A 16,748-nucleotide genomic window follows, 5' to 3' on the forward strand; every position below is an offset into this window, starting at 1 on the left:
GTCTGAACAATTTCATCAAAGTAAATTATGTATTAAAATTACTAAATGAGCAAATGCCGTTACAGTCCATGAAACATAGGAAGTATTAGTATGAGAAGAAAACAGTAACTCAGAAAGCTGCGCACATTTGCGCAGCTTCCGCGCAAACGTGCGCAGCTTTCTGATTTTCAGACAAAAACATACATATTTACAACCCTGTCATTATCTGGAACTGAGTTTAGATTTCGAACATTCTTAAGATAAAACGTCCTGCATAGTCTCTTTATGATAAATGTCTTAATGCCACTTACCCGTGAGGTTATCAAGTAGACATTCTTCTTCGGAACCTTCCAGAGGTATAGCTGGGATACCCATCCCGCAACAAAATATTTATAAGCTTCCAGGCTCTTGTAAGCTTTGAGGGCTTTGCCAGTGTAACACGATTCACGATTAACGAGAAAATTGTAAAATGTCGTGGTAAGCCAGATTGGGCAAATCGCCGGCACCGCAGCTCCGAATTTCCCTGAACAAGGATTGCGGCAAGTTATACGGATCTGCAGTCCCCAACCTGGAACACTTTTCCACGTAACGCTGCCTCACGTCACCTTCAAGATGCTGAACAAACTTAGACAAGTTATCGTGCGATGTAGATGGGGTATTTTCCAAATTTTCTTGGGGATTACTGCATGGATCCATTACGCTCGCGCAAGGTAAACTATCCTGATGCCGTCCAATATGGCAGAGTACACACGTGCGGGTCACGTGACTGCACATCCTCTATACCACGATTCTTTTGTTTATTAAAGAAACAACTGTCATATAATCTTTTGTTTATTCAAGAAGGTGAACATGAGGGGACGCCATGGCCTAATGGTTCGAGAAGCAGCTTTGGGACCAAAAGGTTGCCGGTTCAATTCCCTGGACCAGCAGGAATGGCTGAACTGCCCTTGAGCAAGGCACCTAACCCCCAGCTGCTCCTCAGGGTATGTTGTACGTCACTCTGGATAAGAGTGTCTGCTAAATGCCTGTAGTGTAAATGCTTTATCCACTTATAGTTACATTTACTATTGTGGAACATCCCCACACAAGTTTATCACCTACGTTCTAACAGCTATAAATAGTCCTTTCCTCAACAGTCTCTCTTTTTTCCTCTCTCAAAGTCAATAAGACAAAAAAACAACAACACAACAACTTTATCAAGAAAAGCACAAACTCCTCTGTCCTGAAGATTTTTCCAGACCTTTATAAAGTCCTGACACTGGAAACTCCTTCCATAAATGTTCAATAAACATCGTCTACAGAGACTTCCACCAGAAATGAACCTTGGCTTATGTCAAGCATCCACCGTACGAGTCCCTGTAAATGAGCCGTCACTATAGAAACGATCAGAGGTGGACAAAGTACCCAACTTCATTATTTAAGTCAAACTACAGATCCCACTGGTCAAATGTGACTCCGATACAACTGAAAGTTGTACAGTCAAATTTTTACTTAAGTTAAAGTACTGAAGTACTTGCCTTTAAAAATACTTAAGTATTAAAAGTACATTTGTCAACGCATTGTTGTATTACTGCCACAACGCTTACAAAACCTAACAGCGTTACCAAAGACAGAAACGTGAATTCTCAAAATGAACGCATGCTGTGCATCATGGTGGTTTAACATTAAGCTAGCTAGTCAGTGAAAGTCCACCTGACATGCTAGCAAACTTTTCAAACTCAAAATCATATTGGGTAGCTAATGCTACTAGAAAAAAAAAAGTCTACATTGTTTATTTGGCAAGATTATGCTAAAACATATTTCTGAAAGGACTTCAGATACGTTAACGTTATTCATGTTAGCGTAACTCTGTTTTTACATGCTAACTAACAGTGTCCAAGTTAACTAGCTGTGTGTTAACGTTAGCCGTGGCCAAGACTACGGCAACTTGGTGGGCAAATCCATAGAAAGTCATTTGACTAACCAAACCGCATAGCTATTGCAACGTTACCGCTAGCTCTAAAAGCACAGACAACTTCACTGCAAGCTTTCTCTTGGAATAAAACGTTTATATTCCTCAATATGCTTCCGCAGGTCGGACGGCGAGTTTTTGTAGGCCGTGATGTGGTTCGTTTTCGACAAACAAAGCAAACGTTTAAAACGAAACGAATCTTTAATCCTTTCAGAAAACTGAAACATGGATTCGAAGTGTGGCCCTGGGGGCATGTATTCCCCAAAAGAACCGCCTCCTTCTATTGTGCCATCAACTGATCGTGTTCAAATAATGCTGCTGAGAAATCATTGATCTTGATTTTATACAGTCTATGGATGTGACCCTAGTGATTACTGACAGGCTGTCTCAGTGTCGCCTGCGGAAAAAAAAAAAAACCCAATCACGTTTTAGAAAAGAAAAAAAAACAAAACATCCACTTTCAAAGCTACTTCATAGTAACGAGTAACGAGGACCTTGATAGAAATGTAGTGGAGTGAAAAGTACGATATTTGTCTTTCAAATGTAGTGAAGTCATAAGTTTCCAAAAAAAATACTCAAGTAAAGTACAGATACTCAAAAAGTGTACTCAAGTACAGTACTCAAGTAAATGCACTTCGTTACTGTCCACCTCTGGAAATGATAACATGGGTTACGAGTGCATTAACATACACCTGTGATTCAAAGGACAGCTGGCTCTACTGCCAGAATAGTGCTGTTTCAGAAAATGAATCAACCTTCTGACCAATCAGATTTGAGAATTCAAGAGCGCTTTGAAATACAAATACTGCGCTAAAGGACATCACATAATAAGATACGACTTTGCAGGACTTTTACACCACCAACTGACTCTTTTGGTACTCGCAGGAAAATACAGCAGATTATATTCATTTAGCCCTGTGATGACCTGGCGACTTGTCCAGGGTGTACCCCGCCTTTCGCCCGTAGTCAGCTGGGATAGGCTCCAGCTTGCCTGGGACCCTGTAGAACAGGGGTAGGCAATTATTTTTTCCATAGGGCCACATGAGAAACAGGAAATTGTGTGGAGGGCCAGACCATAAGGCTGAACTAAATTCTGCATAATATTAATTGTATTTCTTTATATAAAGCAGTAAATAACACTGTTTTTACAAGCTGCTAAGACTGGTAAGAGTATGGAAAAAACGAGGTTGCCTTACAAAAAAAGTGTCATTTATTCAATCAAATTTCCCAAAACAATGGTTAACAAAATGTGAACGTTTGTACCATTTTTTTTTCAGGTCACATTCACCCCAAAACACAATAAAGAGACATCACAATATTGTCTTTCTACTCCAAATATCAAGCAAGATACATCATATTATAATAATGATGCCCACATTTTTAGTCTAATCACCTCATTTGGTGTTTTTCAGTTTATTTGTTCAGTGAGAGAAACCTAGTCTCTGTTGGTCTTTAACGAGTGCATCAGAGTCAGGTTGAATGTCTGAGGTGGAGATGTGAAGCACAGCTGACAGATGATCATCAGTCCATTCGGTGTAGGAATCAGATCTACAGATCAGCTCGGGCTCCGGCGCCTGCTGGTGACGTCACACTATGTGATTGGCTGGACCGTTTGAAGGATGACGTACAAGTTTATGGTTGGTCTGGACAAATTACGGAAGTAGTTATCGCGAGATTAGGTTTCGTGGGATTTCATGTCATGTTCATATCGCGCGCATTGCGTTTTTGTTGAACACAACTTCAAAATAAAAGCAATGCACAGTCAGTCCATGCATGAGGTAAAATTAGAAAATACGTTTATTTTGTAATTTCTAATTAACCTTACGCGGGCCGCTCAGAATGAACCAAAGGGCCGGATGCAGCCCGCGGGCCGTAAAATGCCCAGGTCTGCTGTAGAAGGATAAAGCGGCTAGAGATAACGAGATGAGATATTCATTTATGACTTTAACAGGTTTTTGGAGCCAAACAAACTGCCCAAAAAATCATAACCAAGGTAAAAACGTTCAAGCATATCATGATCACTTGGCCACACCACCTACTGCAACTCGCAACCTGTTTACAGCAGAGCCCACAGAAAATGGTGTTTTTCATATTTCCACCCCAGTAAAGATGAGATGGAAAGATAGTATGTGAGGCACATTTGTCCACAAAGAGACACACAAGCACCCCAGCCACGCCTGTTTGTAGTGTGGAATGTCTGCTTCAGGTGCAGGTACCTGCTTGTAGTTTGGCATCACATGCCCACTGCTGCCTTTAGTAAAGCTTCTAACCGTCAGGGACAAACAGAAACCAGAGTTGATCATTAACAACAGCCAAAGTGTTTAAAAAAAGAAACACACACTTGCACAACCATGGAATGTGAGCAACAACAGAGTTGTTCAGTTGTAACAGAGAAGCAGACAGGAAAATTCCATCGGGACAGGAGAAGTACAATACCAGGCCTTCAACACGAGGTGTGGTGGAGTGAATCCACCATGTGCTTCACTCCGAATACGCTGATATATTACAGTGCACTTTGTGTTTCAAGATGCCTTTGGGAAATGTAGAGGAATTAGAAAGAAGAGGATAATCAAAATACTGACAGAAGCCACTAATCACTTCAGAAAAATCTTATGATTCCTCTTGACACTTCTTCCTCATACACCATCACACAAGCGTTCTGTGAAATCAGGCATGACGGACAGAAAAATTTCCGTATGAGAGAAAGGAAAAAGAACTGAATTTGGGGTGGGTAATATGACAAAAATATCGTAAGACGTTTCTACGATACGTGACGTGCATTACAATGTACACAATTACAGTGGCACAAAACAGTAGTGTTAGCCTAGTAAACTAGACCCACCCGCCTAGCGGCCAAAAATATTTTTTGCCTAGCGAATGGGTCTAGCCTCGCACCATATAAACAAAACACCCTGGGCATCAAATCGTGCCCGCCAATCACAACGCAAGGTTTTTGTTTGGATTCTTTGGGCGGGCTTTTGCAGGAGTGACGACAAAGCTGCGCGACGCTGGAGAAAGCCCAACAGGAAAGATGGCTACGGCTAGTGAACAGCGCGCGTTTGACTCCGCTTTGGAATCAGTTTTAGAAGAATTAGACTTGGAGTTTTCGTTGAAACATGAGCAGGAAGAGGCTCTCCGCTCATTCCTTTTCAAGAAGGACGTTTTCGCTGTTTTGCCGACCGGCTATGGCAAAAGTCTGATCTACCAGCTGGCTCCGCTCGTAGCCAAAAGGATGGGGCTAGTTTGTGCAGTACGAAGAATTAATAAACAGCTTTGAAACATTACTTTTTGATTGTTTCTTATTTCCCCGTTATTTTAAATTTAAGGGAAATTATTTCACCAAACACCACTAAATAAAAACTCTCAAAAACAGTTTAAGCAAACCCTTGAAAAACACTTGGAAAAAAATGTCTATGTGGTACAGACTCCAAACTTGTGGTCATTATCTCCAAACTTCTTAATATCTAGAACCTGTTTATTAATTAATACGCATTTTGAAAAATTATTTATTTCAAGGCCTCCCCCACTGCTTTCTGTCGCTCTGACGATGTCACAGTCACTGTTGCGCTGATTGGTCAGAGCGTTGGCCTATACGCACAGAGACAGTTTGAAAGACAGCGGGTTGTTCCTCCTACCCGCTTCGGAAATGTCTACGGATCGAGGCCAGACTAAATATTCACATTTAGTCTGGCTTGCCAGGCTACAGTAGTGTTATATTTTATACAAAATCAATAAGTGAATAACCCCTTGCTTGTTGATACTTTGATTTAATACCTACAAAAAATTAACACAAAAAAACCTAATTTTCAATATTTTGAAATTTCAAATATTTAAAAATGTTAAATCTTTTTTAAAGCTTCAAAACAGTACAAACCTTTATCAAATCAGCTGACTGAAGAGCAACTGTTATATAAATAAACAAACAAACATGCAATTTATATCATTATTGCCCAGACATAACTGAAGTCGCCAAGCATTTCCAGTTTTCATTTTATTAGTTTTCTAAAAACTTTCTTGCTTACCCGTATCGGTGCACTAGAGAAGCAGATCTTCCTTCTGGGTGAACATTCTTCATCCTCTGAGAGACCAGCAATTTCATCATACTCCTCATAATCCTGATCATCCTCCTCTTCGTCGTCGTCATCGTCCTCCTCCTCCTCTTCTTCTTCCTTCTGAGCAGAGCCTGTGTCCTTATCATCCACAAATGCTGCATTTTCAAAGCTATAAAACACTGGCGACATCTTTCCATATTCATCCTGATCATCTTGCTCGCTCCCTTCCTCTTCATCATCATCACACTGTTCGTCACTCTCCTGCTTTGCCAGCTCCGTTCTCTGTTCCTCTAGCTGTCCAGCCTGTGACTGAGAAACTGCCTTTTCCTGCTGCTTGACTTCTGTGATCTTCTGAAGGTCATCTTGAGATGATGGAATTGAAGCTCTGGTCCGACCTCCTCTCGGAATATCAGGACTGAGCTCCCTTTTCAGCTTTAGTTCCTCAAATACAGAGTCCTCCTCGTTCTCCTCGCTTTCGGACGATTCATCCTGGACCCTGACTAGCTCTGCACGGACCACTCCTGCCCCAGTAGGATCCAAGTTTGGCGGGGACTGAGGAGGTAACGTGTCTTCAGACAAACTCCGCAATGTACTGGACTCACGCCTAGCCGCCTCTGGACCTTTGACTCTGTTGTAAAAACTGCTGATAAAAGCTGAAGACTTTTGGTCCCTAGGAGAAACAGTGGTGGGTTTGGTTTCCTCAGTGCCTGTGCAAGATTTATTAAAACCATCGACTGATGAGGACGGATGTCTGGAAGCAAGGACGCAGGGCTCATCGCTGCCTTTTGTGGTCGGGGAGGTGGGCTTAGAAGATGCTTGAGAGGCTGATGAGCTAGATTTTGATGCCAAGTCACTGGTTGGTGAAGTTGGAGAGTGAATTGGTTTGGAATGATTATCGGGGGAAGTTGGTTTCTGGAAGTGGTCATTAAAAGGTGAAGTCGGTTTGTGCGCAGCGTCTCGTAAAGGAGACACGGGTCCTGATCTTTCTGCAGGGCTACACACCTTCTCTGGTGTTTTAGCGGACGTTTTTAGTGATTCTTCGTGATCGCTATCTGCCATGAAATTCTCTAGTCTTCTCGATATAGGTCCTGCATTTAATAATCGATTGACCTCAGCGTCCTTGCTTTCCGGCGAGGCAGGGCTGCGATCTGTTTTAATAACGCTGTTGTTGCTATTTTCAGAGGACCCTACAGGTTTCCTGCTCGTTCTCTTTTCTTCACACACATTACCTTGGGAGAGGCGTCCAGAGGCCCTGCCTGGGGTTTGTTTCTCTACTGTAGTCTGTTCCTTTAGACCCCTCTCAAACAGTTTTCTAGTTACAGAAAACTTCTCTGCCAAAGCTGCTTTGTCGATCTCATTGTCCTCCCCTTTTGGGGTCCTGTCACTCTGGGGATCCAAGTTGGTTGGACTGGTTTTGTGCGTGCCACTAACTGGGAATTTCACTGGCGAGGAGATCTGAGGTGCATCAGCCTTCACGGTGGCTTTTCCATCCTGATTCTCCTGCTGTTGCTGGCTGTCCAACTGTAGAAAAATGTTCTTGATCTTGTTGACCCGGTTGCCAAAGTTTCGTCCCCTGGTGATGTCCTCGCGAGGCTCAGTGGAGGAGCCGTTAGCACAGGACTTGGACGCAATGTCGGATTTGTTTCCGTCAAAGGAGCACTTGATGGCGTGGAAGTCCGTCTTGTATGCGTTTCTGTGAGGAGATGCGCTCCTCAGAGTCCTCTCGCCTTTGCTCTCGGTTTTGATCATTTTTCCACACACGGTCCCTTGTGATCTGAAGGAGTGGAAACGCGGATCCTGATTGGGGTTAATGTCTGGAGCTGAGGAGGTTTATCCTACTCGGACGAAGCCATAAAGGTCCTGAGTTTCTCCGGGGCATTGTTTTAGACCAAGCAGGCAGTGGACATCTGCAAAAAAAGAAAGAGACAAATTCCCTGTAGATGGAGGAACAGTCCACTACCTAAGATAAGATAGCCTTTTATTATCCCACAAGGGGAAATTTACATTGTTACAGCAGCAAAATATATATAAAGAGAAAAAGATAAGACAGTGAAGGAATAGTGCAAAAGTACTAAGTATACAAAAAAGTATATTATATATATTCTACAATCATTTGCACTACTATTCATGTACACCTCATAAGCTACTCTTCTAAGCACCTTCTCCGCTGCATGTCTCGAGCCAGAAGCGTCATCAGTGACCCCTCGCTATAAACTGTTCTCCCCTCTGGCCTCTGGAAAGATGTTCCGCAGCATTCGGTGCAGGACCACTAGGTTCTGTAACAGCTTTTCCCCCCAGGTCACCAGACTGCTGAACTCTAAACCCAAACTCTAAACTTCTATTTATAACTTGAACATTTCCTAATTCCACAGGTCACTTTATAATATTTTTACTGCTGCATAATTTAATTTAATACACTTCATGTTTAATTCTGTGCTGAGCCAAATTGCAATGAAATTTCGTTCAGTGTACACTTGTTGCATACTGAATGACAATAAAAGCTGTCTATGTCCGTTATGGTTATTGTACTGTATTTACACTACTGCTATTTTGTACATTGATTTTAGAGTGTATTTTTACCTAATATATCCATCCATTATCTGTAGCCGCTTATCCTGTTCTACAGGGTCGCAGGCAAGCTGGAGCCTATCCCAGCTGACTACAGGCGAAAGGCGGGGTACACCCTGGACAAGTCGCCAGGTCATCGCAGGGCTGACACATAGACACAGACAACCATTCACACTCACATTCACACCTACGGTCAATTTAGAGTCACCAGTTAACCTAACCTGCATGTCTTTGGACTGTGGGGGAAACCGGAGCACCCGGAGGAAACCCACGCGGACATGGGGAGAACATGCAAACTCCGCACAGAAAGGCCCTCACCGGCCACGGGGCTCGAACCCGGACCCTCTTGCCGTGAGCCGACATCGCTAACCACTACACCACCGTGCCGCCCGCTCTAGCATGTATTCTATAAGTCTATAAATGATACTTTATATAGGTACACTGTCAGAAACAGGGGTACAGTAAGAGTCCATTTCTGTCCCCCAAGATACAATCTGTACTAAGGTACCACTCCCCAGGGCTCATTATTGGACTTCAAGGTAACTGTGTGTCCCTTTTTAGGGTCAAAAAGGTACATATATGTTCCCAATCAGTATATAAATAGTACAAATAAGTACCTTAGAGGGTACTGCCCCAGTGACAAGCCGACGTACAGTAACATACTTTATTTTCTGAGAGTGTCGGAGATGACACCTGTTTATAAGTTCTTGACGCCACCAATCAGCCCAACTGTGGGGGAAACCCATGCGGACACGGGGAGAACATGCAAACTCCACATAGCAAGGCCCTCGCCAGCCGCTGGGCTCGAACCCAGAGAACCCAGTTAGCACTGTTGCTGTGAAGTGACAGTGCTAACCACTACGCCACCCCACCATGTAGTCTATAAATTATACTTTATATAGGTACACTGTCAGAAATAGGGGTACAGTAAGAGTCCATTTCCGTCCCCCAAGATACAATCTGTACTAATGTACCACTCCCTAGGGCTCATTATTGGACTTCAAAGTAACTGTGTGTCCCTTTTTAGGGTCAAAAAGGTACATATATGTTCCCAATCAGTATATAAATGGTACAAATAAGTACCTTAGAGGGTACTGCCCCAGTGACAAGCCGACGTACCTCTAAAGGTACAGTAATGTACTTTACTTTCTGAGAGTGTCAGAGATGACACCTGTTTATAAGTTCTTGACTCCACCAATCAGCCTAACTGTGGGGGAAACCCATGCGGACACAGGGAGAACATGCAAACTCCACTTCGCCGGCCTCGAACCCAGATATACACACACAGTACCAGTCAAAAGTTTGGAAACGCCTCTAATTAAGTGGTTTTTCATTATTTTAAAATTTTCTGAATTGTAGATTAATACTAAAGTCATCGACATTATGAAGAAATATATATGGAATTATTTGGTGAACAAAAAAAAAAAAAAAAAAAAAGTGTTAATCAAACCAGAATATGTTTTATATTTTAGATTCTTCAAAGTAGGCACCTTTTGCTTAGATGACAGTTTTGCACATCTTGGCATTTTCTCAGTCAACTTTACGAGGTAGTCACCTGGAATGGCTGTTCCATTCCAGTATATAAATGGTACAAATAGTACAAATAGTCAAGAGTTAATTTCTTGAGTTTCTTGACCTCTTAATGTGTTTGAGACCATCAGTTGTGCTGTGAAGAGGCAGAGTTGGTATACAGTGAATGGCCCTATTTGAGTACTGTTCTAATCCATATTATGCCAAGAACTACTCAGCTAAGTAAAGAAAAACGACAGTCCATCATTACTTTAAGAAATGAAGGTCAGTCAGTCCGAAAAAGTTTGGGATGAGTTGGACCGCAGACTGAAGGCAAAGCAGCCAACGAGTGCTCAGCACCTCTGGGAACTCCTTCAAGACTGTTGGAAAACCATTTCGAGTGATTACCTCATGAAGTTAACTGAGAGAATGTCAAGAGTATGCAAAGCTGTAATCAAAGCAAAAGGTGCCTACTTTGAAGAATCTAAAATCTAAAACATATTTTGGTTTGATGAACATTTTAAAGTTTACTAAATGATTCCTTACGTGTTGCTGCATAGTCTGGATGACTTCAGTATTAATTTACAATGTGGGAAAAAAAATAAAAACATCGAATTTGAAGGTGTTTCCAAACATTTGACTGGTACTGTGTGTATATATATATAATTATTTTTTAATTATATTTATAATCGGGGCGGCACGGTGGTGTAGCGGTTAGCGCTATCGCCTCACAGCAAGAAGGTCCTGGGTTCGAGCCCCGGGGCCGGCAAGGGCCTTTCTGTGCAGAGTTTGCATGTTCTCCCCGTGTCTGCGTGGGTTTCCTCCGGGTGCTCCGTTTTCCCCCACAGTCCAAAGACATGCAGATTAGGTTAACTGGTGACTCTAAATTGACCGTAGGTGTGAATGTGAGTGTGAATGGTTGTCTGTGTCTATTGCCGCTTTTCCACTACCAACGCGGCTGAGTTGGGCTGAGCCGTGCCGTGCTGAGTTGGGCTGAGTGGGGCTGTTGGAGTTGCATTTCGACTACAACCGCGCTGAACCGTGCTGGCTGGAAGTGGGTGGACACATTGGGTGGAGTTAGCGAAAGTGGGTGGACGTCACGTGATGTCGTTAGGCGGCACAAACAGTGACATCAGTGACCTTTTAAGCGGTAGTCTCACGACCCGGAGAGTAAACAATAAACATGGAGGACATGGAGTCGTTAGTGTTGCTGGTCTTGGTGCTGTGGCTTGTTGTCACCGACAACGCCAACAGATACTGGCAAGAGCGTATAGATGAGGCGAGGCACATAAGGCTTCAGAAATTCTCGTAATTCGTAATTCTCCTTCTTCCGGGTTTACGGTGTTTACAGATCCCAGGGTGCTCGCGGGGCGTGTGTGGGCATGTGAGGACACTCCTCCTCACCAATCAGTGCACAGGGGAGTGTCTCCTCACGCCCCTAGCCCCACTCAGCTCAGTCTGGCTCACTTCAGCCCTACTTCAAAACCGTGCGAGTTTGGGGTGCTGAGTAGGGCTGAAGCGAGCTGAGTCGTGCTGCTCTAAGGTAGTCGAAACGCGAGCTGTGTCGGGATGAAGTGAGCTGAAAAAGGGTAGTGGAAAAGGGCCATATGTGTCAGCCCTGTGATGACCTGGCGACTTGTCCAGGGTGTACCCTGCCCAGGGCCGTACCCAGGATTTTTCAAATACCGAGGTCAAACATGGCTGACAGCACTGAAGCCCCCCGGCACAACTTAAATAAATAAATAAATAAATAAATAAAGGATAGATTTGGTGGAGGACACATTTATTTTAACGATTCTAAAACTGTGGCACCATAACTGTGGTATTTTATCTGACGTAAAAGTAGAAAAGTAGTAAACTCTTGAACTGAGTATACATACCTAAAGTACTGGCATTATTTACATTGCAGCATACACATGACAGAAAGGGTGTGAACTGCTGAATTGTAAGTTTTAGTATTACACCTTATAATAATAGTGTGAGTGTGTGTGTGAGAGCGAGCGTGAGCCCATGTTTACCTTAGACCGTATCAGCGGATCATCAGATTAACGTTTTTAAAACGATTAGTGTGCACACAGCAACACCAATACACGATTTGCGTGCACACAGCAACACCAATACACGGATACGCTCGGCTCCGCAGGCATCCTGCGCTCCAAATCACTCCGCCCTGAACAGCGAGTGCCCTCTGGAGGGTGCGCACTCCGGCCCTGCGCAGCTCACAGAGCGCGCGAGTGAAGTGCACAAGCTGTGATTCGGGACTGAGCCGCTGTGTGTGTGATCCCAGCGCTTATCACTTACCACTTGCAAGTGGAAGGATGGCAAGCCTAAAGACAATCATAACTACACAATGGGCAGTATTTGCATCAGTATTTTCATACTTTTATACTCTTTAATGAAAGGTGATACAAGGCGGAAGTCCGTGCTGTTTTTCAGCAGTCGCGTCACATGACCAACGCCAGCGAATCAGGAAGGTGGATGTCACAGTGACGTTGTCCAATGACGACGCCAGCTAGAGCTCAGCACAGCGTATCCGCGTATCTCAATGTTTACACAGCACTGGACCAGACACGATCTGGATTGAATACGTGGACCCTGGCGGATTCCCGTTTCCCGGCGTTTTAATGTAAACGAACAGTGCATCCGCAAAGAAAACGAGACAGATACGGTCTAATGTAAACTTGGCCTGAGAGAGTTTGTGTGTTATTTGTGGGTGTCTGTATGTGTAGAGACATTCTGAGCAGTAATGTAAAGGCATCAGTCTATCTAGCTGTCTTGAATTGAGATCCATTTGCATGCATTCTCTGAAACAGTGTGTTCTCACCATTGCCTGTAATGCAAGTTTGGCTCACAACACATTTACTTTAACAATTCTAAAACTGTGCCATCATAACTGTGGAGTTTTGTCTGACATAAAAGTCAAAACTGAACTGAGTGTATTGCTCAGCTACCTGAAGTATTGGCATTATTTACATTTCATTATCTTAAATTACATTAGAATGTAGAGTTATTAGTTCTGTGTGAAGACTATGCATTAGAGAGAGTGTGTGAGAGTGTATTATTTGTGTGTATGTGTCTGTGTGTGTGAGTGAGTGAGAGAGAGTTATGAGAGAAAGAGAGAGTTACTCGAACAAGCCTGTTTAGTCAGCCCTGCACAGGGCTGCCTGTGACAACTTAGTTTTGAATGTTTCTCGAAATGCTAACTAAAATGTAATAGGCAATGACAATGAAACGTTTCCCCTTGGAAAGTTAGCATGATACCGCTGAACGGTCTGCCACTGCACTGACAATATTTTCTCACCTTCCCTCCTTCTCTTTCTCTGCTCTTCTGTTGGCTGTCCAAACCTTAATTTAGTTTGTTGCAACTTTTTCATTTTGCACTCAGGTAAAGCTCTATAATGCTATGTGACTATTAGCCTACGTTAGGTTAGGTAGGCATATGTGATAGAGCGTACACTACACCCTGGCTGTTTTATCCAAAACCCAACTTCCCCGGCCGACACTAGTATAGGCTATGTCGCGTGACGCTGCGTTAGACACGGCAACGATAGAGATAGAGGCTGAGAGATTTCAGATGACATTAGACAAATGTGAATTTTATTGGGGGGAAATACAGATGACATGTGGATGCGGACGCTGCGTTTCACATTGATCACTGCTTGAATTCAGCGTAGTCCAATTTGAAATTTCTGAAAAAAATACCGAGGACATGACCTCGGTGTCCTCAATGGTAGTTACGGCCATGACCCTGCCTTTCGCCCGTAGTCAACTGGGATAGGCTCCAGCTTGCCTGCGACCCTGTAGAACAGGATAAAGCGGCTAGAGATAATGAGATGAGATATTTATAATCTGATTTTACAAGTAAGGTGAGAAAGAAACTTCGATTCTCCTATAAGGGTTGTTTTACAATCAGGGCACAAAGTTTGTGTCACAGGGGTCCAAAATTCAAATTGATTCAAACTGGTTCTTGTACCGGTTTTTAAGTGAAGGACAAGTTAAAGAACAGATTTCAGGTAATTTTTTGACATGTGTGTATGGTAGTTTTGTGTAATCTGCTATAAGATAAAGAAGATTAAGTGGAGCTTTAAGCAGGGCTGGGAGAAACAAATGAAGTTATTCTCGGAGAGGACTTTTTTTTTTTTTGACAATTCAGAATCCACTACTTCCATAGTGCTTTTAAATACAAGGCTGTAAGCTTTGTGTTATGGCCCTTTTCCAGCTCACTTCAGCCCGACACGGCTCGCGTTTCGACTACCAAAAAACAGCACAACTCGGCTCGCTTCAGCCCTGCTTAGCCCTTAAAACTCGCACCATTTTGGAGTGGGGCTGAAGCGAGCCAAACCGAGCCGAGTGAGGCTGGGGGCGTGAGCAGACACTCCCCTGTGCACTGATTGGTGAGGAGGAGTGTCCTCACATGCCCACACACACCCCGCGAGCACGCTGGGATCTGTAAACACCGTAAACCCGGAAGAAGAAGAATTACGAATTACGAGAATTTCTGAAGCCTTATGCGCCTCGCCTCATCTATACGCTCTTGCCAGTATCTGTTGGCGTTGTCGGTGACAACAAGCCACAGCACCAAGACCAGCAACACTAACGACTCCATGTCCTCCATGTTTATTGTTTACTATCCGGGTCGTGAGACTACCGCTTAAAAGATCACTGATGTCACTGTTTGCGCTGCTTAACGACATCACGTGACGTCCACCCACTTTCGCTAACTCCACCCAATGTGTCCACCCACTTCCAGCCAGCACGGTTCAGCGCGGTTGTAGTCGAAATGCAACTCCAACAGCCCCGCTCAGCCCGACTCAGCACGGCACGGCTCAGCCCAGCCCAACTCAGCCGCGTTTGTAGTGGAAAAGCGGCATTAGTTGTCTCTAATATTTATGTCCCAATATCTTGACCACATTTTAGGATGAAAATAATCATTTTAGATATGTTATTTTATATTGAAAAATTAGCTGTCTCGGAGAGGACTTTTTTTTTTTTTTTACACAATTACATACTAATTTGATCAAAACAGTCTGAAAACTTACTGGCATTCAACATTAAAACTTAACTATGTTTCTTTGTTTTATAGTATAAAGAATGATTTAAGTGCATCCCTTTTGGAGCTACCTGTGGTCAAAAAAGCACTTGTTCTAAATGACACGAGTAATTTTGCTAAATATGACCTATATTGCCATACATTCACCAAAAATAACGTTATCACCAATTTTTTTTTTGCATGGTAAATAGAGCTATCACAGGGCTACAATAAACAACCAAGTTTATTTAGTCAAGCCTTTTGATATTGAAGATAATAAGTGTTAAATGTGATTTTTAGCTTGCGTACCCTGATTGTAAAACAACCCATACTGTAAGTCCTGGATATACACTGAAGTGACAATAAAAATCTTTGAATCCTGAACTCTAACTCCGAGCTCCCAGTCACTTCTACAGTCCATTGTTAACAGTCCAGTCCTGCAAGTCTGGCGACACATCATCCAGGCTAAAGTTCCATATTTAATTAAAATCCAGTGCATTATCTTGCGTTATTGTTTACATGTTCCTTGTGTAACAGCGTGTGGTTTGTGTTTATACACGGTATGGATGTGTACAAGCTACGGCTGAGAAGTTAAACCCTGTAAACAACGGCGTTTTTAAAACAAAGTCAGTAGGAATATCTTGCTTTAACCGGTGTGAAGAGCCACAAATAGTATTTGTTGCTAAGTCGGAAATCTCCCAAAAAAAAACCTCTCCAGGCCTCTCGCGCGCGCTCTCTCTCTCTCTTTCTTGCTCTCTCTCTCTCTTACCTTCAGTAAAGGGGCTTTTGTTCCGGACAGCCAGTCGACTTTTTTTTTCCGGTGTAACACACACTTTCAAACTTGTCATTCCTTCGCCGCCATCGCTGTCGCTACCTCCCGCCGCCCCGCGCTTCTCCTCCTGCCGCCTCACAACTCTCGACCTGTCGCAGCTCCACTCCACCGCCGCTCGTGCTCGTATGGAAGAGTGCGCGTGCAACACGGTCGGAGGCGGGCGCGAGCATAGGCGCGTGCACGCTCGCATTCCAGGACCGCTTGTAAAATTCCCAACCCCCCCTCCGCGGGCGCGCGCCGGGAGAGCGGAAGTATCTGCTATCAAAGTATCCGGGGACAAGTGGGTTTACCACCTTACATAGGTTCAGAGACCAAACAGTTATGGCAAAGAGGAGTCAAGAACTTATAAACAGGTGTCATCTCTGACACTCTCAGAAAATAAAGTACGTCGGCTTGTCACTGGTACCCTCTAAGGTACTTATTTGTACCAGTTCAAAAGTTTGGGGTCACTTTGAAATGTCCTTATTTTTGAAAGAAAAGCACTGTTCTTTTCAATGAAGATCACTTTAAACTAATCAGAAATACACTCTATACATTGCTAATGTGGTAAATGACTATTCTAGCTGCAAATGTCTGGTTTTTGGTGCAATATCTAGCCTGGGCCCGCCCATCCTAAGCGTGACGCAACACGAGGGCCTGTTGCGAGCTTAAGGCCAATTTATGCTGACAACGCAGTCCTCGCAGATGGCGTCTGCGTAGCCCCCCCACCTTCGCAGACGCTCTGTGCGCACCTCCCAAAAATTGTGACCACCGCAGACAGCGTCGCAGACAAGAGGGCTCTGATTGGTCCACTCTACATCCGCTGTACACGCACTTCCGCTTCCCTAC

The 16,748-nt window shown here is 43.6% G+C and overlaps 1 protein-coding gene across 4 annotated transcripts in view; it reads right to left on the reverse strand.

Moving 5' to 3' along the window:
• The window catches only part of ppp1r9ala (protein phosphatase 1 regulatory subunit 9A-like A), a 93,848-nt gene extending 77,795 nt beyond the window's left edge, over positions 1 to 16,053 (reverse strand). For all 4 annotated transcript variants that reach the window (XM_060930011.1, XM_060930009.1, XM_060930008.1 and 1 more), the window contains exons 1-2: positions 15,858 to 16,053; positions 5,953 to 7,889 (exon numbers count right to left, since the gene is read on the reverse strand). In XM_060930011.1, coding sequence (XP_060785994.1) covers positions 5,953 to 7,731 — 1,779 coding nt within the window. In that variant the 5' untranslated portion in view covers positions 7,732 to 7,889; positions 15,858 to 16,053. The remainder of the gene's footprint in view (positions 1 to 5,952; positions 7,890 to 15,857) is intronic.
• Between the last annotated feature and the right edge of the window lie 695 nt (positions 16,054 to 16,748).

This window comes from Neoarius graeffei, chromosome 9 (assembly GCF_027579695.1).
Source record: "Neoarius graeffei isolate fNeoGra1 chromosome 9, fNeoGra1.pri, whole genome shotgun sequence".
Classification (NCBI taxonomy): domain Eukaryota; kingdom Metazoa; phylum Chordata; class Actinopteri; order Siluriformes; family Ariidae; genus Neoarius; species Neoarius graeffei.